We start from the raw sequence: 22,565 nt of genomic DNA, 5'->3' as shown, positions 1-22,565 counted from the left end.
TCCAGCACCTGTCCCAGATGCTAGCGTGAGGCTGCCTCCGCTAGCATTGGAGGCCCAATCATTTCAACCTGCTTTCGCAACAGCTACTAATCCCTCTTCTTTTCAGTGGCCAGCAGCTCCAGTAGCTCAAGCAAGCGTGAGGCTGCCTCCACTTGCAGCATGAGCCCACTCTTTCGAGTTTCAACCTTCCTTTCCTTCTCATACTTTTAACCCTCTTCCCCAAGCCCCAGAGGCCGATTCAAGCGTGAGGCTGCCTCCGCTGACAATTGCAGCCCCGGCTTCGGTTCCTTTCAGCTCTCTTCTCCAGGCAAAATCTCAGCACTCTCTCTTCACAGCAACTCAGATGCCCGTCCTATCGAACGCCGTTGCTGCGGAGCCACCCCCAGTGTCCCACAACATCCGAGCACAGATCCTGTCAGAAATTCAGGACGCTGGCTCCAGAGGCAGACCAATTCCCAACTCCAGTACCTCACTATTCAGAACTAATATTCCCGTAACCCACCCTCTAAAACAACTCCTCGACACATCACTGGACACCATCCTCCAAGCAGTTTCTCCCAGGACCCTCCAATCTTATGTGACAGCTTGGAGTTGTTTTAAAGCATTCCACTTCTCATACAACTTGCCATTCCCTGATTTTTCTCTCCTTTCAATCACCTCATTCATCTCCTACCTTAACAGCATTAAGGGCCTTCAAGTGGGATCCATCAAAGGTTACCTGAGCGGCATCCAGTTTTTCCACAAATTGATGTATGGCGCTCCCTCTCCAGAGATAAATAATTCTCAAACCTCCCTTTTGGTCAAAGGAATTCAACGATCCCATCCCACCCATCCTGACACCAGACAACCCATACTACTAGATATTCTCACAAAATGTATTCATGCCCTCCGCACAGTCTACCAGCCTCTCGAGACAGCCCGCACACTCGATGCTATGTTTATTCTAGCCTTTTTTGGCTTTCTTAGATGCTCGGAACTCGCCATCACTTCCAAATTCGACCCAAGAGTCCACCCCACCATCTCAGACTTAGCAGTACTGGATAGCGAAACCATCTCATACTTGATTAAGCAAAGCAAGACAGACCAATCCAAAAAAGGCCATTTCATCTACATCTTCAAACTCTCATCGCCAATCCAACCATACCAATCCATTCAGGCATATCTTCAGTGGAGAAGCTCCCAGGCTAAATCCCCTCTTGATCCCCTATTTATAGATGACTCCAACAAACCCGTGACACGCTTTTGGTTCCAGAAACATCTCAAATCCGTTCTCCAACAGTCAGGCATCCAAGCAAAACATTTCTCCAGTCACTCTTTCCGCATCGGAGCAGCAACCTCAGCAGCCCAAAAAGGCCTCTCCCAGCAGCAGATCCAAGCTCTCGGAAGATGGTCCTAAGACGCTTTCCAAAGCTACATCAGGACCAACCGGTTCCACATTAAAAAAGCCCACCAAACCCTCATTGAATAAAACCCTCCAGGTTGTCCACCTGGGGGTTCTTCCTTTATCCAGTGATCTAGTTCCCAGCAGACGAAGCAAAAACTCTCCCTGTAGAAGACTTATATTATCTTTTTCTCTGTCCAGCAAGCATGTGCTGTCCAGCGAGCATTGGTCTTCCAGCGGACATTGCATGGATCTATGTTTCCTCTTTTTCTGTTCAGCGAGCATTGGTCTCCCAGTGGACATAGCATGTATCTATGTTTCCTCTTTTTCTGTCCAGCGAGCATTGGTTTCCCAGCGGACATTGCATAATCCTGTCCAGCGAGCATTGGTCTCCCAGCGGACATTGCAGGCATCTATGTTTCTTCTTTTTCTGTCCAGCGAGCATTGGTCTCCCAGTGGACATTGCTTAATTCTGTCCAGCGAGCATTGGTCTCCCAGCGGACATTGCAGGCATCTATGTTTCCTCTCTTTCTGTCCAGCGAGCATTGGTCTCCAGCGGACATTGCATGATTCTGTCCAGCGAGCATTGGTCTCCCAGCGGACATTGCAAGCATCTAAGTTTCCTCTTTTTCTGTCCAGCGAGCATTGGTCTCCCAGCGGACATTGCATGCATCTTTGTTTCCTCTTTTTCTGCCAAGCGAGCATTGGTCTCTAAGCGGATGTAGCATTCATCTATGTTTCTCTTTTCCATCCAACAGGTAACGATTTCCCAGTGGACCGCAAAAAATCTCCAGTCCGGGCTTCCAAAACACTCCACCGTCAGCCGGTAGGGCCCATCAGCCCGACGCCGTGAGCTGCTCCCGTCGGAAGCTACATGGGCCCTCCTGGTTGGGCATCCCCAAATCTTGTCACCCCTCATTCGTCAACCAGTAGGGCCCATCCGCCCAGCGCAGTGAGCTGCTTCCGCCAGAGGCAACACGGGCCCTCCTGGTCAGGCGGCATAAATCAAGCTGTTCCTCATCAATAGGCCAGTAAGGGCTCGCCCGTTCGACGCAGTAAGATGCGCTCGTTAAGAACGGTGCAATTCAAACGGACCCAGCCCGCCAAAATTCTGCGTTTTGGGGGGGTCTTTAGTCTGGTGGCTGTCCTTTGCCTTTTTGCTTTTGGGGGAGCACTCTGGGTTCGGGCAAAAAATTCAGAGCTCGGAGCCCTCCCCCCGGACAGCACGCCAAATACGCATAATCTTTACTCTGTTTAATTGATGTAAATGTGAACTCGTGAAAGAGTGCAATTGAACAGAAAATATACAAATTATACTATATAAATTAAAGGAATTTCAATGACCAATGTCTATTTCAATCTTTCAGCAGTGCTGTTATGAAACATAAATAAAATATCTATAAACAAAATGCACAAATAATAAATAAATAAATGAATAAATAAATGATATACAAACTTTCAAGGACCTTAGGGAACTGTGGAAAAGCATATACACTCACCGGCCACTTTATTAGGTACCCCATGCTAGTAACGGGTTGGACCCCCTTTTGCCTTCAGAACTGCCTCAATTCTTCGTGGCATAGATTCAACAAGGTGCTGGAAGCATTCCTCAGGGAGTTTGGTCCATATTGACATGATGGCATCACACAGTTGCCGCAGATTTGTCGGCTGCACATCCATGATGCGAATCTCCCGTTCCACCACATCCCAAAGATGCTCTATTGGATTGAGATCTGGTGACTGTGGAGGCCATTTGAGTACAGCGAACTCATTGTCATGTTCAAGAAACCAGTCTGAGATGATTCCAGCTTTATGACATGGCGCATTATCCTGCTGAAAGTAGCCATCAGAAGTTGGGTACATTGTGGTCATAAAGGGATGGACATGGTCAGCAACAATACTCAGGTAGGCTGTGGCGTTGCAACGATGCTCAATTGGTACCAAGGGGCCCAAAGAGTGCCAAGAAAATATTCCCCACACCATGACACCACCACCACCAGCCTGAACCGTTGATACAAGGCAGGATGGATCCATGCTTTCATGTTGTAGACGCCAAATTCTGACCCTACCATCCGAATGTCGCAGCAGAAATCGAGACTCATCAGACCAGGCAACGTTTTTCCAATCTTCTATTGTCCACGGGAACGGGAGATATTCAGCTGGAGCAACGCCCAGCGTTACCTGCTGTAAAGATTCGACGATGGAAGGCCCGGCAAGGAGATCGTGGCTATTTCTCATCTTGCTTCTATTATCGGGCAATGTTCACCCCAACCCTGGTCCAACGTTATCCCAACTACAAATGCCTAACGATCTCAAATCTTCTCATGGATTACGTTTCTTTCATTTGAATGTGCGCAGTCTGATTAATAAAATGGACTTTCTAAGAGTTTGGGCTGACACGACCGGCGCAGATATAATGGTCATAACTGAAACATGGTTAAATGCCTCAGTTACAAATTATTTGATCAATATCGATTCATACACATGTCTTCTGATCTGATCGTGCAAAAAAAGGAGGAGGAGTTGCGATTTATGTAAGATCCACGTTAAATTGTTCCTGCATACAGTCAATCAGCAAACCGAATGGTCTCGAACTTTTAGCGCTCAAATTAAATCTGTCTGCCGGCCCCGATATTATTGTGGTGGGATGTTATCGCCCGCCTTCATCATCTTCAAGCGAGGTATGTACTTTACTTGCAGACTTTTTTCATGATTGGATTAAATATGAATTGATTATTCTTGGCGATTTCAACTGGGACTGGCTGTCGCCATCCTCTGATCTCTTCAAGGAGACCTGTGACTCTCTTTGTTTGGTTCAGCTGATTAGGTTTCAGAACAGGACATAGCACCATTACTGCAGCTATGCTAGTCTCTAATGATATTATTTCCTCCTTAGATAATAAAAAGTCATGTGCTGCATTATTCGTTGATCTATCAAAAGCTTTCGATTCTGTAGATCACAAATTATTGTTACAGAGACTTAGATCTATAGGCCTCAGTGAAGCAGCCTTAAGCTGGTTTGATAACTACCTCTCAGAACGCACCCAATGCGTGTCTGTGGAAAATTATAATTCACCTCTCCTTCAAGTCAACACAGGGGTTCCTCAAGGATCTGTTTTAGCCCCTCTTTTATTTTCTATTTTTATCAATGACTTAGGTAAAGGAATAGAGTCTGCCAAACTGCATCTGTATGCAGACGATACAATAATTTATTCAACAGCATCTACTTTAAATCAAGCCTTGAATCAACTACAGAACGCTTTTCAAATTCTGCAGCACTCATTGTCCCAGTTAAAATTGGCTTTAAAAAAAGTCCAAATATATGATTTTTAGTCGTGGTCGCTCCAAGGTAACTGACATTTCAATTACAACTTCAAATGGTATTTCCCTAGAAAGAGTTAGTTCCTATAAATACTTAGGTATTTGGTTGGATGAAAGATTAGCATTTGATGTACATATTGTTACGTCCTAGGACGTAGTGTGTTTTGCTGTTATGTTTTTTTTTTTCTAATTTGTGTTGTGATTTGAGGTGTGTGCAGTTGGTTCCTCCCTCTTTCTTTCTCTCTCTCTTTCTCTCTCCCTCCGTGCAGGCCTTGATTGGGTTCAGCTGCGGCCGATTACGATGAGGAGCGGGAGCGCTTAAAAGCGGAGACAGACTGCAGTGAGACAGAGCTCCTTAGAATGCGCGTCGCGGAGTTCCGTGGTCCTTGTCGCCTGCCCCAGACACGCTGTTGAGATCAATGATATTGATGTGTTGATCTTTTAGTGAGTTTTCCTAGTGGGGAATACTCACGGTGTGTTTTAGAGAACACTTTTCTCTTGAGTTGATTGTTGTAAGTTTATTTCCTTGTTTACTGATTTGTGTTTACTTGTTTTCGTTTATTTCGTTTTTGATTTATGTCATTAAACTAATGTTTGAATGTTTCTTTAGAAAGCCGTAGGGAGGAGGTTGCCATTCTTTTTTTTATTTAAACATTTTTTTTTCTTGGTTATTGACTAGTTAGGGAGTAAGGGAAGTTTGTTGTATTTTCTTTGGGGATTTTTATTTGTTAGGTAATTTATATTTAAGTCGGCGTTAGTTAGAATTCATTTTGGTTTGTTATTTTGGCTTGAACCCCTCCTGAAGATTCACGCTTTCAGCTTTCTTTATTTCTGTGTAAATAAAAAAGCTTATTCTTTTGACACTATATTCTGGTGTGGTACTCTGTTTGTGATCTGGGACAGGAGAGGGGATATCTATATTGTTTTATTTGTTATTGGCGTTCCTAACCCTGGACTAGGAGGTCGTAACAATATCGAAATGTTGTTGAAGAAGCTTAGGCCAAAAATAGGCTTCTTTTATCGCTTAAAAAATTGTTTCCCATTTGAGGCCCGAAAGAAATTAGTAGAGAGTGCTTTTTTTATCCATCATTGATTATGGTGATCTTTTATATATGCATGCAGCCACTACTCTACTCAGAAAATTAGATTCCGTGATTCCATGCTGCTTTACGCTTTGTTTCTGGTGCAGAGTCACGGACACATCATTGTATTCTTTATGATTCTTTAGCTTGGTCATCTTTAAATCAAAGGAGAAAACTACACATGCACTTATTTATTGTAAAAGCACTTTTAGGTAAGTTACCTTCCTACATATCAAATCTTTTAATTTATCACACAAATACCTACCAAACTAGGTCTGGCTCTCATCTCCGGCTAAAAGTCCCAAGGGCTCGGTCAGAATTTGGTAAAAGTGCTTTTTCTTTTTACGCCCCTTGGAGTTGGAATGATTTACAAAATGTTTTGAATCTAGATGGACTCCCAACTCTGACCTCCTTTAAACGTCTCTTGCCTAATGTTTTAAAGGACAAGTGCAATTGTTTTTCTTAACTCGTCTTTATCCATGTTGTTTGTGATGTGTAAATTGTGGTATTTTATTCTGTGATTTTGTGTATGAAACTTCTTGTGCTGCCGTCTTGACCAGGTCTCTCTGGAAGAAGAGATAGTAATATCTCAATGTGACTTTCCTGGTTAAAAAATAAAGGAAATAATGTGATTGGCTGCTTAGAAATTAAGTGTTAACGAGCAGTTGGACAGGTGTGAGTGTATGTTTCAATAGAACTTATTTGTGTAATGCAGTTGCAGTAATTATTTGTAAATTATTAAAGATATTTTAATTGAGCTAAATAGTTATGCCATGCATGTCCACATGGTTGTTTATTTGGAAAGTATAACATGTAAATATATTTGGAAAGTATAAAGTAAAATCATATATATAATATATATATATATATATATATATATATATATATATATATATATATATATACTGTATATATATATATATATATATATATTGTTCAATCTCTGCTTCATTCCTGCCTGCATCATTACAGAATGTGCATGTTCTCAATATATATTGATATATGTACATGTATTTCGATATAAACAATATATGTACATATATTTCGATATAATTTTACATATATTTAAAATATATTCCACAATATATTGAACACATAACTATACATATATTTTATTTATACATTTCCATATAATTGTATATATTGAGCACATATCTATACATATGTTTTATTTATATATTTCCATACAATTTTAAATATATTTAAAATATATTCCACAATTATTGAACACATAACCATACATATATTTTATTTGTATATTTCCATGTAATTGTACATATATTTAAAATATATTCCACATTATATGAAACGCATATCTATACATATATTTTATTTATATATTTCCATATAATTTCATATATATATATATATATATATATATATATATATATATATAGCGCATATATTGCAGTATATTAAATCATATAAAGACAAACTTTAAAAAGACAAACTATATGTAAAAAATATAGTGCCCTTTTTGGTATTGATTGCAATATATGTATCAATATATATATATACATATATGGACTATGCATATATTGCAATATATTGGACAATATAAATATTATGGGAATATATTGCCTAATATATCACATGGTATTTCGATATACTGCAATATATTTTTGTTTCGTAAGAGGAATTCCAGGCCTGTTCCATTGACCGAAAATGCGTGTCAGTAAAGTCAGATCAATAATTTTGTTAAAATTTAATAGTGCCCAACTAAGCAAGCCAGAGGCGACAGTGGCAAGGATCGAAAACTCCATCAGAGACAGAATGGAGAAAAAAACTTTGGGAAAAAAGTCTCAGTCATAGACTTTTCTCCTCTGGCCAATGAACAAACATGATTCATTTGATTCAGGCTGAAAAGAAAGCAAGACTCTGATCGGGCATTTACGGGGGTCATCCAGGTGGGAAGAACACACCAATCCATGAACATATTCCACCTCTTAAGCACATAAGATGCTTCTTACTCCAGAGGAGGAGATGACTGCTTCCTTTCCCTAATGAACGGGTCAATCTGGCATCCCCCAATCCGAGATGTGGAGCCTCCACCAATGGCCTCTTGATGGGAGCCTTCAAGCCTCCCCAGAGATCGCTTCCATTCTCTCATTTCTTTTGGAGCTGTTGGAAGTCAGTCCATTCTTAGAGTATACATGGCAGCTATTGCAACGTACCATGCCCCTATATCTGGCATAAGACCTGCCGGCCTAGACCAGGCTCCACCCTCAAGGGTTTTTCTAGACTTGCTATACACTCAGATTCCGGTCAGCAAACCCGATGCTGCGTTCCAAACCGCATACCTCCCTATATTTAGTATGGGAAAAAGAGTAAGCGAGCGAAAGAGTATGAATCCAAAAGAGTAGGCGAGAATTACCTGAGTGACGTACTAATTATCGCGAGATTCGGATGTACGCATACCTAAAGTGCATTCGAATATGCCTACTTTCCTACTATTAAGTAGGCAAAAACAGTACGTGAAAGAAGCAGTACGTTCGAAACATCAGTATTCATAAAAGAGTAGGCGAGAAGTTCCTGGATGGCTTACTGCTTCCGCCCAGATTTTTGAGTGCTGTCCGATCATAGACAGTAAAAGAAATGGACAGAGCCATCTCATTGGAACTCCATTGAGACGATTGAAGCCCGTTTTTGGCGATTTTTTACAAGGTAATGGAGCTATTTATACATTGTCGTGTTTCTTTAGAAATAAATAATGGACAAATGGGGTCTTCAAACGCCTCAGATGTAGAGTTATTCACTGTCAAAGTGACCCCAAAATGAATGGGAGTCAATGGGAATGCTAACGCAAGTGAAGTTCTGCTACAAGATGTCAGCTCCCGCGAGGCTTCAACTTCCGGTCGATGGATTACCCCCTTGTGTCCGATGGGTACTCATGATACTCATCTATCCCAGGAGGCCACGCGAGTGGATACGTCATTATAAACATCACGGAGATCAGCGACGCGGAGGTTTTCAAATGTGAGTAAACACGGTTCCTTGTGTTTAAATCGTATGCTTTAAACTACTATCGAGTAAACGTTTTAACTGTTGGAGGTGTAAAGGACTTAGACAGTATAGTACAGTTGTGTTTAGCTGTAAACACATGTTTTATTATGTATAGCAAACAGGGGAGCTCCAGTAACACATAACGTTACGTTTCTAAAGTGGATTTACATAACCATACATCTTAAACATGCTTATTTAAAATGTCTATTTTCATCATGAAGGAAAATATTGTAGAAGTATTGCAGGTGAGCACAACCCAACATGAAAAATACATCTGAGTGTAACGTTATGTGTGCTATTATGTAAGATAATTCACTGTTGTCAACACTGCTTACATTAGACAAATAAACAAATCTATAAAGTAACTAAACATGATATATATTGAATTTGTCCCTTATTAGTGTGGATATATTGAGGAACATTTAAGTTGGATAAAAAGTGAGTTAACACATCAACCTTCTCAGCATGTTAATGCAGTGTTGAGCTCATAAATCACAGAAGTAATGTGAATCTGTCTGTATGTTACAGGGACAGAAGAACACGCGTGTGTTTATCTGGTGGAAAGAGGCTCATGATGCTGATGCTGTCATCAAAGGCTTTGAGTGAGTAGCTATACTACAGAAATGGATAACAAAATCTATTAAATCTTAAGTTGTAGTTTATGGGGGGTTGGGATTTTACTCAAATTTAAAGTAAGGTTATTTTTAATACATAAATCAAATGACATTGTGCTGTTAAAATTACTGCTTTTGTGTAATGTTTGTGCATTTTTGTATGATCTGAAATGTCTGCAGACTGGTGTGAGCACTGAGGATGAGAAGCCCAGAGCTGATTCCTGGAAGTGGTGCCATGGATATCTCTCCACCTGCCCTTACGAGACCCTCTATCGCTCCACCTGCCCTTATTGCCTCAGATTGTGAAGCGCAGCGCAGCAACAAGCTCTGGCACGAAGGCACAGTCACCTGTGGTGGTTAATTCAGCAGAATAAAGCCGCAGAATCGCAACCACTGAGTTGAGATGGCAGTAGGGTTTGGTGTTCAGCGCCTGTAAATACATGCTTGTAGTTTGATTAAAGCTTTGCTTCATGTGTTGTTGACTTGTATATGCATTTGTTTATTGTGCTGGTTACTTTTATATGTTCTTTTACTCATTTATTCATGTTTCTTATTGTTGTCTGTATATAAAATATACTGTAATTATTTAATTAATGTATGCATTAATTCATCGATTGACTGACAATTGAGAAGTTTCACTGCATTTAGCAATATAAATGTATTCATGCATAACTTATGTCATATGAAAAAAAAATTACATTTGGCTTAATATATTCAATTATATTTTTAGTATATAAAAAAGTTATATAATTATTGGTCAGCATTTAATATTATTATTTTGTTTAGGTTTTGGGGTGGGCTAACAATGCAATTCATTCTGAGCTAATATTAATTTTTAAGGAGTGATACTTACATTTTTTTTAGTATAAAATCAACAGTTTTCTCCAAAAGAGATCTTCGAGCAGCTGCCCGTCTCCTTTGTGCAGACATTGCAAACGCAGAGGAAAACTGTTCTAGGTTGTTCTGTCGAGTTACTGATGTTATGAAGTACATGTATTAGTGCACCATTCTGCCTGTGGAAACACAGTGTTTTGCAGCCGTTCCCCAAAGCTTTCAGAGAAGATCCTCTGACGCAATGTTAAGTGAACCGTATCTAAAGGGAGCAAGTGCTCGAGTATCCTGCCGTGCTCATGCGTGAGTCGATGCTACTGCTGTTCAGACGAGAAAATCTGACAAAATGGCAAGTTTTGTGCAACTTAAATATGCCCTTCTGGCCTGCTGAAAGGCCATTTGACTGTGCAAGTGCACTGGGCATCCGCAGCAGCCTTCAGCCAGGCCTCAGCATGGAGCCGGCCGCAGTATGGACGCCCAGCCAGCTCCAGATGCTGCCAAGCCAGGTGGCAAGCGACAGCGAAAGCATTCCTAAGTGGGCCGTACAGGGGTGGAGTGGGATGCTCTTGGAGTTGGACACCGATCCACACCCTCCCTCCGGGTGAGGGCCGTGTGGAGTTTTCGTTTGTGTGTTAATTAGTTCCACCACTGGCTAACAAAAAAAGGAGCAAGCGGTACTCACACTTCAAAGAAAGAGCAAATTCCTCTGTTCCTGGGTCCCAAGAGGACAAGTCTGGTGTTGGCGACCCCATAAATTCTCAGCCCCCTCTTGTTCACCAGCACGGCTGCTGGGTGCGGTTTGAGCACCCAATCATCCGCCTTCTCACACATCCCTGGCCGTCTCGTGGAGGCAGGTAAGTGTTGTGCACCACACTCAGACCCTGCTTCGGGCCGCCTCTGGGCCTTCCGAGCCGGGTCCGTGTCCTCCACCTCGCTGCCCCACCTCGGGAATGTCTGTGGTTCCCTGGCCTGGTTCATAGAACCCAAAAATGCTTCCCAACGGTCCAGATGGCCCCAAACTAAACTTCATTGTATCACATGGCGCTTTTCCACTGCATAGTACGGTACGGTTCGGTACGGCTCACTTGTGGTGCTTTTCCACTGCATGGTACGGTACAGTACGGTTCGCTTCAGGTCGCTTTAAATGGTACCTGGTCTGTTGAGGTTCCAAGCGTACCGTACCGGTACTAAAATGTGACGTGAAACACTGCAGATCACTGATTGGTCAGACAGAATCGTCACTACCAGCGTCACTACTAGCGTCATTGGATTTGCGACACGAGACACTTTTTTAGCAGTATTTTTGTTTTGCTGCCATCAGCCTCATTTTAAACACATTTTTCCGTCTAGCAGTTAAAAACAACCACATACCGAGAATCAGGAACATCATCCCCTTGATAGTCTCCATTGTTCCTGTGTTGTGGGTTTGAAAATGTGGCGCTTTTAAGATGATGTCATGGCAGTAAAGGCGCGCGCAAATAACGATCAGTCCCACACACTTTACTACAGTGGAAACGCAAAGCGAGCCGAACTGTTCGGCGCCGAGTCGAAGCGTACTGAGCCGAACCGTACCGTACTATGCAGTGGAAAAGCGCCACTAGAGAGGTGGGTCCCTTGGGCCCATGTTGCCTCTGTATTGACTCACATCATGATGCAGTAAGGTGAAAATCCTTGGGAAGTACGATTTGATCATCAGGTTCCTGAGGGGAGTAAGGAGAATAAATCTGCCTTCCGCCCCCTCTTTACCCTCTTGGGATTATCTCTGGTGCTACTGCTTTCAGAGACCTCCCCTGAGCCTCTTCAGGCAGTGAGTTAAAAGTCCTGTTTTTAAAGAAACAGTTCTCCTACTTGTTTGGCCAAATTCCATTGGCTTGTTCAATAGTACTTGAAGATGACTGGCTCCCTGGCATGGTCCCATTTAGTCTACGCCGACTAAGTCCTCAGTTCCCTCCTTCAGGGAACGGTGGGTTGCATACGCAGCTGGGACGTTACATTCGTAACCGGAGCAATATCTTGCCGAGGGCACCAGGCAGTTTCACCACCAAATGTTTGGTGTTTTTCCTCCTCCAATTTCCCAATATAACTACTGTTCACCTTCATGGAAAAAGACAGTTTAAAGACACAAAGGTCTAAACAATTCCCTATTGTGCAGATGGAGAATACATTTTGCACAGTTAGGACAGACAGACACTCTCCTAGACAGAAGATAGTGCTTTTGGAAAAACTGAATGGCTGGCCATGACAAAAAGTGGAAATCCAGAGGTGTTGAGACCGACTTGTAGAAAGTGAAGAAATCCACTTTCATGAGCTCAGAGCCCAGGCAGTGTCTCTGCAGAGCAGCACATCTTTCAGAAAGTAAAGCTGTGTGAGCCACAGACAGGCTTTTATCAAAATGATGCTGAATGACTTTTCCATTTTAAAAATCCATCTGAAATGCATTAAATATAATAAATACTGTAGTATTTTGTCTCTTTAGAAATTTTAAATACCATGACATAAGTATAAAGATCAAAAATGGTACGTGGAGACCAATGTCATCGATATTCAAGAGTGTATTTTTTTCCGGACAAATACACACAAATACAATAACTCAAGTATACAAGTCATATGTTGTATACATTTCTAATCTATAGGAATCACCTCAGGAACTTTACATTGAAAAAAAATAGAATATTCTAAGCAGCATTTCATGTTTGTTACATACAACATATATATCCATTTTTTTAAAGATAAAATATCTACAAGGGCTTCTTACAAAAATACATGTTTATCATTGCAGTACAAGGACATTCAAGGGACCATTCTAAACAAATATTATTCAGTGTCCGTACATTATTTTATATTTCAGTCACCTTTTTAATGTGAAAACAATTGCAAAATAATATTTTCTATTTTTGGAAACAGAAACAACTCAAATGTATGTGATTTTATCAGAAGTTATGTTTCAGGGAGATTTTTAAGGAAAAATTCACAAATATACTGGAACAAAATTGAACTCTGAGAAATTAGGTTGTTTTGTTCCATGCTCAGAAATTCAAGCTTTATCTTTGCCACATGGTCTCTTGTGAGTATAGTTGCAAAGCAAACAGTTTTTTGGCCTGTTATGCTATGTGGTCAGATGCTGTAGAGTGTCTTTGGTGCAATATGACCAGACTAATATACTGTAATGTGGCCCAGCAAATCCCTTAATTCTATTTTGCAAGAATTAAGTATGGTTTCTTCCTTTGCTTTGACATTTCTTTCTTTGGACTCCTTGATTCGGTTTTTATTCTGACATAAAACAGGCAAGCATGACTCAAAAGCTTTGATTTAAGAAAGCAATTAACATTATACCTATGTTTCTATAAAATCCAAAGGAAAAAAAAAAAAATAAAAAAAAAATAACCAGAGCATTACATATTGTTAGGAAGATTTTAACTCATTGCCTGCCATCCATAAACCAAAATGAAATGACGGTAAAACTGAATTGTTTCTCAATTATGATGCCACGGAAGTATGATAACATTTTTAAGCCTCTATTCGATGTGTTTAGCAAAGTTAAATTCAACTTTTTTTTTAAATGAGGCACATATGCAGAAGTCACCAAAACCATGTAAAAGAAACTGCATTTTTGAGAGCATAGAGGTATGGCCAATAATAAATAAAACCCCTTAAGTGCGCAAAATCAAAAACAGACCAGCTTAAAAGCCTTAGAGGATGTTTGAAGTTCTAATCATGCCCATAAGCTTTAAACACCAGGAGCTTATATTAAAACCCTAAAATTCACATTCTGACACTCACCCTTATGTTTTTCAAAACCTTGTAGGGCTTGTTTTGTCCATAGAACACAAAAGGCAACAATTCTGTAAAAACAACTCTTTATAAACTCAACGTCTGCCTGAATCTCTTCATAAGAGGATGTAATGGAAAAGGCACTGCCGCATTTACTTACATTTTCATAACGTGACATTTTTAAAGGGAGCTACCATCATATGCAAATTACGGAAGGCCTTTAAACATGACTTTTGCATCACTTTAGTAAATAAACCACAACACGGAAGAAATATAATTCACAATGTTGTAAATGACAATCTTTTAACAAAAAAAAGAACGAAACTAAACAGAAGAGATGGGTAGAGTACATCTTCAGAACTGGTCCATTCAATTCGCTGTCTGTTCATAGGATGAAATTAGTGCAGAGTATTTCAACCTAGCCAAAGTCGATGCGTGGTCGATATTCAAGTACCATTGGGTATACCTGGAGAAAGAGACATGTTGTATATAAGTGTAAAAAATGTCTTTTTATGACGATATGCAAGCTTTGTACAATATATAAGTATTTTATGATCACTGATTACAAATACAATATAATTCAAGTTCATTGCAAGCTACCCTGCTAAAATCCAGCTGGGATTGCTCATCAAGTTTATGGGAAATGTTAATCAAAATTAACATTTTGGGGGGGTTACTGCTTTTTTTCTTTGCATGATTCTGTTTATGGGGTGCAATATAACACGTATTTAAGGTTTTTCGTTTTTAAAAAGTCTCATTATCATAAACTTTACCTTTATTGTAAGTCGCGCTCTCCTCTGTCCCCTGAACGAGTGGTTAACTTCCTGATTCTATGAAACCACTCCCTCAGAAACAGGCTGTGGGCTCAGATTGGTTACTTTGGGCTGGTGTGTGGTGATTGGCTAAACTGTCGCTCACGTTGTCCAGAAGATTAACGCCCATTACCTTTACGAGCGAATTATGTCTGCGCTCAGGTCCAGATGTAAATAATGGTGTCGAATTGCAGTATTTTGAGGCAGAATCAGACCGAGAAAGCGGCGTTGAAGAGAGTCAAGCAGAACCTCACCACACACGGCTAAACATTTCTGAATGATACTTTGCTACATTTTTTTAACTTTATACACGTTTGTTTAACACAATAGCATCTGACTGGCAACAATAGCAACTGACTGGCTACTAATGTTATACTCTAACAGCGCTAACATTAGTTTACGTTTTTGATCAAATCAAAAATAACGCCATAAAGCACATATACATGAAAAATACGTTTAAAACATTAGTACTTATACAAAATTCAGGTCCATAATGTTTGTACGCGTTTGTCTTAGACACAAAACAGCATAACTAGTAGCCTAGTGGGTATAAAGCCAACGCTGGCATTTGAAAAAAAAAACAAAAAAAAACACAAGGCTACGTCTGGAATTATACATGCAAATGCATTTAAAATGATTAAGTCTTAAGGTCATTGCACACTGAGTCCAAAATTCGCATCCAAAATTTTTGAACGTTAAAAAAAAAAATTCGACCTCGCGTTATGTCAATCACGCTTGCACACTGCCTCCGAAACTTTCGTCCGTCATAAAAAATTCGGATCGGATTCGATTTTCTGCGTTTTCGCATCCACAGCCAGCATTTTGAGAGTTTTTTGGACAATTCAGGGCCGGGGGGAGCTTATTCCGCACATCATTGCAATTCGATCAAGTGTTTATTTTCTCTACTCACGATTGGATTATGAAAGGAATAAACCTCCCTTTTCAATCAGATTGAAATTTCGGATCGATTAAGGAGTGATTGAGCAGCCAATGGGCTCTATGCACGGCGGTGCATGCTCGATAACTTCCGCCGATCGTAGAGTCCAATGCAATACCGAGAATTTATATTGAATTTTATACTCCATGGTTATACTAATGAAACGTTTGTCACAAAAACAGATAAAACAGACACCCCTCGTTGTGTTTATGCTTCTTTTTAAAATTATATTAAATAAACATAACTATACATAAAATTACATCTAAACGTATGTACGTTTCGTTTCAAAGACGGGAGGACAGTAAATATTGAAGACTCTGCCATAATCCCGTTTTCTCCGGTTTTCCTCCGCTTTAATCTACACAACCGGAAATGGACGAGCATCCTTACGTCAAATGCGGAACTTATGCGTGCATATAGCCCATAGCTTGTTTTCACGTGACGTCACGCCACTGCGTTGCCATGGCGCGAAACGGAGATGGAGGGCAGGAAGTGATTTTCTATATTAGGAAGCACTATAACACACTCAAAATGCCTGTCTTTTGCGTCGTTTATGGTCGCTCAAATCGATAAAAACACGAGGAGTTTTTATCGTGTGCCAAAAGTTGTTGTTCATAAGGGGGGAAAATACAAGAAATTGACAGAAAAACACCGGGGAAAATGCCTTGCAAACGTACGTCTGCGGTCGGGAGCAACCGAATGGGAAAATGCCTGTGTGTGTGTGCAGTGATCACTTCGTCAAATGTGAGTTAATACATTATTTATGTGGCTTATAATTAAATCATTCAGGTGTTTAAATACACTTATGTGGCTGTTTGTGTAAAGTACCAGTTTCCGAATTTTGTAAAGTCAAAGTATGTCTGTAAGATGAGTTAGTTGCTGATATCTAGCTGCCCGATGGCAGGCAAATCTCTCAATTCAGTTGAAAATCAGTCCTCTTCATAACGTAAGGATCACGTCCAACATATGTTTTGATTTTCTGTTTGTAATAGCGTCTAAAGTAGTACAGTACGGATTTTCCTCTATCTCGTCCATTGTGCTCTTCACTCCTTGCCCTCCATCTCCGTTCCGCGCGTCAACACAATCACGTGACTGCAAACCACCTATTCGATAACTAATGTATTATTTGGGCACAATATATAACAGCCTATACAGCTGTTCTGTCTGCCCAGTGCTTCCACCGGGCCGCGCGCGCGTCTGTGAGTGTCCATACCTTAGACATACTGCCAGTCTCTGTTCAGAATCGATTGGTTCACGGAAATTGGTAGTCTTGTTTTTAATATGTGGCTCCAGAATCGCAAGCAAAGCATCAAACTGTTCCACTGACAATCTGAAGTAAATTTTTAATCGCTCGGGATAAATTTGCAACTCCTTGATAAGGAGGTGGAACTCTCCTTCATCTCGGTGCAATTTCAGGACTGGATGGACCCACGCAATATTTTCTCTTTCTTCTCTTTTCAATAAGAGAGATTGCAACAAAATCATCCTAACTGCTTGACTAATCCATTTGGTATTTTTGCATTTTTTTCCGCAAAGGTTTAATAAATACGCATCGGACTCGGTGTGCAAGGTTTTTGTACGTGTCGATTTTTTAGGCTGACGAACACGAAAATACGCATACGAAAATTTCGTACTCAGTGTGCAATGGCCTTTAGCTTACCAGTCCCTCCAGGATTTCACGATTTTTTTTTGTGATTTTTGCGATCAAAATGACTGATTTTGTGGTGGTAATTTCCAAAAATTTGTGAAAAAATTTGCGATTTATATATAACATTTACCATAATAGTATTCAGTCCTTCCAGAAAAACGCGGAGTTTTTTTGTGATTGTTGCGGGCAAATATTGATTGATTACTCGGCCCGTTTTCTTTAAAAATGCGATGGAATATGCGGGATATTTATGCAATTTTATGCGATGAAATTGCAGGAATTTGCAAAAATTGAGAGAAGTAGCAAAAATTGTGGTTTGATGAAAAAGATTTCTCTTTTTCAGTGATTCCCCCAACATCCTGTTCTCACTAGGCTAATGTAAGAGTAATTTCTTATTACTTCCTTTGATAAGCAAGCATACTACATCATAGAAAGTGCTGGGAATTTAATTTCTCATCTTGTTTTATTTCAGACTGTAACGAGTGTAAATAAGGTGTGGCCCCTTTAAGAGCTGCGCGCTCCCTGTTGAACTCTCTGCAGTGTTATATGTGCGCCTCAAACACCCCATGTGTGCGGGTAATTTCTGTTTGATGCTACTTCTTTTATCTTATGTTGTTTATTAAGTAACGATGTGACAGTAGATCGTGTGACAGACAGTTATACGAGTTCGATTTGTGAGATGTCAATCGCCTCCGTGAGTCTGTCCGGCGTCGCGTAAATGCGTCACTTCATAACGTTCCCATGGAAACAGGGGGAAATGGCTGCTCTTGTGTGAAGCAAACGGAACATTTTTAACTTTCTGCTAAAATACATGTGACTTTTTTGCAACGAAAATGCGAGGATTATGAAATTATGCAAACCCCGCATATTTTGCAAGGAAATCGGCAATTTATGCGGCGAAAGTGCGGCGTATTTGAAAAAATGCGGCCCCCGCATAAATATGCGGACTTTGGCTGATTTTGCATTGAATTCAGCGATCGCATAATCGCGTTTTTCTGGAGGGACTGCCTTTAGCTTACTTACAGTTTGTGGCCCAACAACTGCTGCCTCTGGTTTTAAAGTTGGAACTGCTTTATGTTTTAGTAACAGTTTCTTGTTGAATCCGGCATTGAATTCGTGGAGATTCTGGAAGCTGTCTTCCGTAAAATGCACAGCACAGAGAGCTAAATTACAATCGTCATTTTCAGGAACATACATAAATAGTATCCATTGTTGATGAAGTGCTCATGATGATGTTCATGCACCAACAGCAACATTACACACTATTTAAAATGAAAAAAGTGAAATCGCAGTCAACCCCCCACACACCTTTAAACACAATTTTAAAATTGAAGTTGAAATCACGCTGACATACTGTCATTTAACAATTTCTGAGGTCGTGGAACGTCTTTCTTTTAAAGGTAGGGTAGGCAATTTGTTTTACAAACACTTTTTGTTATACTGGTTAAAACTCTCTCCACATCCTGATAGCAATCTATAATAGAAGTGGTCTAAATATTATAACTAGGGCTGTGAATGTTAACACGTTAATGGATTTTATTTTTTCCAGTTTAAATCGTTAAAAATATTTAACACAATTAACGCATCTGTTTTTTCTGTCATCCTTTGGCTAGAGTTACATTATATGATCACACTCTTCTTCATGGAAATGGTTTTAAACCATTCAAGTGCGACAAGACAAAAGAGAATGTGCTATATTTGAGTTCTCTTTCGTGCTTGAACGAATAGTAACATACATTTATACCAAAATGTCCATTTTGTCGAGTATCCTCATAAGAGCAGTCTTAAATGAGTTAAAGAAGGTCTTAAATGAGCGAAGAGTTGTGAGAGAATGAGAGCCGTTTCTCTGTCAGCAGCTGCAGCTGCTTAAAGTGACAGCAGCCACTAAATATATGACGGTCACGGTTTGGGTTTTGTTTCTTGTTCCTGGTTCTTGCCTGTCATGTGATCCCTTGTTCTAGTCTTGTTGTTATTGGTTGATTGTTTAAATGTTAACCGGTGTCCCTTGTCTTATCATTAGTCTAGAATGTATTTAAGCCCTGTGTCTAGTTCAATCTTTGTGAGTTCTTAATATTGCTATGTTGTATGTTGGTTGTCCTGTTCCTGAGTCTTATTTCTGAGTTTGTAAAGTCTGGAGTTCTGTTTAATAAAGTGTGCTGCATTTGGATCCTGTTTCCTCCTCGTTTCAACCTAATTGTAACAATGACATTGATTATGGGTTTATGTGAGCAGCATTAGTTTGAAAGTTTTTTTTTTTTTTTTTTTTTAAGCCTAATAAATGAAGAAAAAAAAAATTGATAGCTTTCACACTGCAATGTTGAATGGCTATAATTAATATTCAAAGTTGGGGGAAAAATAATTTTCATGAGACTTCAGTAGCTGTATTAGTATTAGTAATACTGGCCTTCATTCATAAAAAGATGCCATTAAACAAGTATTTAAAATAAGTCTTTAAGTTGTCTCTACATTAATGTGGATATTAACTGTGAAATTATTACATTATAAAATATATTCAAAACATAAGTGATTGATCATAGAAAATCTATGAAAATCAGATTAATCTAGTTAATTTTTTTAATCAATTAAAACGTACATGTATCTTTGTGGAAGCCTGAGGACCAAAAAATGTTCGTCCAATAATTGATCCAGTCCTCATATCTACCATACATAGCTCCAGCCTTGTGCAAAAGTTACAATCATAATGCTAAAACTAATGAAGCACCTGCTCAGTTGAAGAGTGGGGACTCGACTGAACCGACTTGTTTTGGAATTAACCTTAAAGTTTTATGGCTGTCTTAGTTATATGTAATGCAAAATTTGAGTGTGCGACTGAATTGATCTATGGCAAAGCCACGTCCTCAAACGTGATGAGCCAATCATAATGTGCAGCTAACCCGTGACCTGTACATTTTTGCCTGGAGCTGAAGCTTTTCAACGACCTTCTCAACAATAAAATTATTAATATAACCCTGCAATGCATAGTTAAGGCCCTTTAGGTGACTTCGAGGTGATATATAATCTTTCTGTCTCCAAAAATCACCAATTGCCTCAGCTGCCATAGTGCCTGTCCCCGAATGTTGACTGTTTGTCCGAGTAAATGGAGTAAAAAGTTGGTCTGGAGCCCTGCAATGTTAGTACCATGAAGAGAAAAACCACACTTGCTATGAAGCTCCTTTAGGTAATAGGGTCTGCCACACTGCTCTTCCCAGTGGAAAAGATGAGAGGATTCAGATTTCACGCATAAGAGGAGAGGAGGAGATACTGGTATTCTCATGGCTTACATTTTCTCCCCGAAGCCTCCAGCGGGTCATGTAGATGAATTCCATGGTGTGGTCTTTACCCATGATCTCACCATTGCATAGAACATCTAGCTGCAGAAACAGTTAGATATTATCAGATCTGTTTAAATGTATGGCAGTACAAAACACCAAGGCAAGTATAAAACAAACAAAACATAAATATGGTATGCCAAAGCTGACTTAATAAAAAATAAATAAATACATAAATGAATATACGAAGAAATGTAAAAAAGCAAAAATACATAAAAAAATACATAAATTATTATAAATTATTGATTTTTTACATATCTTCGTGTATTACATTTCGTATATCACATTTTTTCGTATACATAAATAAATATACAATGAAATGTAAAAAAGTACAAATAAATGAGTATTTATATTTTTATTTCCTTATTTATGTATTATTGTATTTTTCACACATTTATTTATTTATACATTTATTCATTCATTTAGTTCTATAAATCGAGGGAACGAATTTAGCCTACTATTTATTTTCTTGCATGTCATTTGCAGGACTCCGCAGGTTAGATTAACTTTCATGGATTTTTAGTTTGTTTCTCTTTAGTTACCTGTTTCCTTTGGTCTAGATTTCCGACAGTCATTAATTGTCATGGACATTGAATAACAAGCACACTGTATTTAGTTAATCATCTTGTCTTTTTAAGTTCCTCATTTCCTTTCCCTCCTCGTTCTGTATTGTTTATGCCATGCACATGTCGGTAACGCTTCCTTTTACAGTACAGTACTTACAGTGTACTTACCTAGAAATTACTGGCTAATATAAGGTAAGTACATGGAACAGGGGTAGGTTTAGGGGTAGGTTCAGGGTTAGTACTAGTTGTACTAGTTGTTGTAGTTTCTAAAATAAGTATATGGTATTTACATGGGTAACTGGACTGTAAAAGGAAGCGTTACCCCATGTCTTGTGTTGTTGCTCTTGTTAAATAAACCTTGTTTTTGTTATTATTGAACAATTTAATCTGCCTTCCTCATTATCATTGGACTTGAATCATGACAATATCTCTAGCAGTGCCAAATTCAAATTTAATTACCATGTACTGCTAAAACTTATGTTTATCCCACTATAAGCACTATAAGCTTTGCATAAATGTGCCTGCAAAATGCATAACAACATATTCATATAAATATGAGATTTAAACAAAATGCAAAGGCAATATGTAAATTCCAACAAATCATTCAATCTTTGTACAGGAAAATGGTCAAATACATAGGCTAAAGATATCCAAATGTTACCTCATACGAACTGGGAAGCTTTAACTTCAGACTTAAAAACTTCTTAATTGTTCCAACAGTCACTCTTGTTGAGCAGCGAATAAATTTTTTCATTAAACCCTGGAAAACAAATAAAAAAGAATATTACTCAGAATATTATAATGAGAATTTCTGAAACATCATGTGACACTGAAAACTGGCTGCTGAAAATTCAGCTTTGCCATTACAGTAATAAAAAAACAAAACAAAACTGTATTTAAATGGGGACTACAGATCCCAACAGAGCCATACAGAAAATTATTCAGCAATAGAAAATATCTCTGTACTATTGTAACTTCTGTTTCCTGATGGAGGGAATGAGATGTTGTGTCAAAACTGGCATAATGGGTCACACTTGGGAGCCGTAAACACCTCTGATGTTGTGGTGTTCTTCGCTGTTTTGAGAGAGCGATGTCATCTTAGCGGCCCCTAAAACTAACTTTAGCTGTAAAATAACATTATTCAAGAGCCGCTATAAAACCAAACCAATCTCTGTTGCCTTAAATCAGGGTTTCTCAAACTCGGTCCTGGAGGGCCGCTGTCCAGCAGAGTTTAGCACCAACCCTGATCAAACACACTTACCTGTGAGTT

The 22,565-nt window shown here is 39.4% G+C and overlaps 1 protein-coding gene and 1 pseudogene across 1 annotated transcript in view; one reads left to right on the top strand and one right to left on the bottom strand.

Annotated features, from left to right (window-relative positions):
* Positions 1 to 343: 343 nt before the first annotated feature.
* Positions 344 to 1,520, top strand: LOC120466946 (uncharacterized; annotated as a pseudogene).
* An 11,246-nt stretch (positions 1,521 to 12,766) lies between these two features.
* Positions 12,767 to 22,565, bottom strand: part of pcgf5b (polycomb group ring finger 5b) — a 40,761-nt gene continuing 30,962 nt past the window's right edge. The window contains exons 7-9 of the mRNA XM_039685381.2: positions 21,957 to 22,055; positions 20,682 to 20,771; positions 12,767 to 14,469 (exon numbers count right to left, since the gene is read on the bottom strand). Coding sequence (XP_039541315.1) covers positions 14,422 to 14,469; positions 20,682 to 20,771; positions 21,957 to 22,055 — 237 coding nt within the window. The 3' untranslated portion in view covers positions 12,767 to 14,421. The remainder of the gene's footprint in view (positions 14,470 to 20,681; positions 20,772 to 21,956; positions 22,056 to 22,565) is intronic.

The sequence above is a fragment of the Pimephales promelas genome, chromosome 17, assembly GCF_988280905.1.
Source record: "Pimephales promelas chromosome 17, fPimPro1.hap1.1, whole genome shotgun sequence".
Lineage (NCBI taxonomy): Eukaryota > Metazoa > Chordata > Actinopteri > Cypriniformes > Leuciscidae > Pimephales > Pimephales promelas.
The sequence above is the reverse complement of the archived record's forward strand: the minus strand, read 5'-3'. Positions and strand labels throughout refer to the sequence as shown.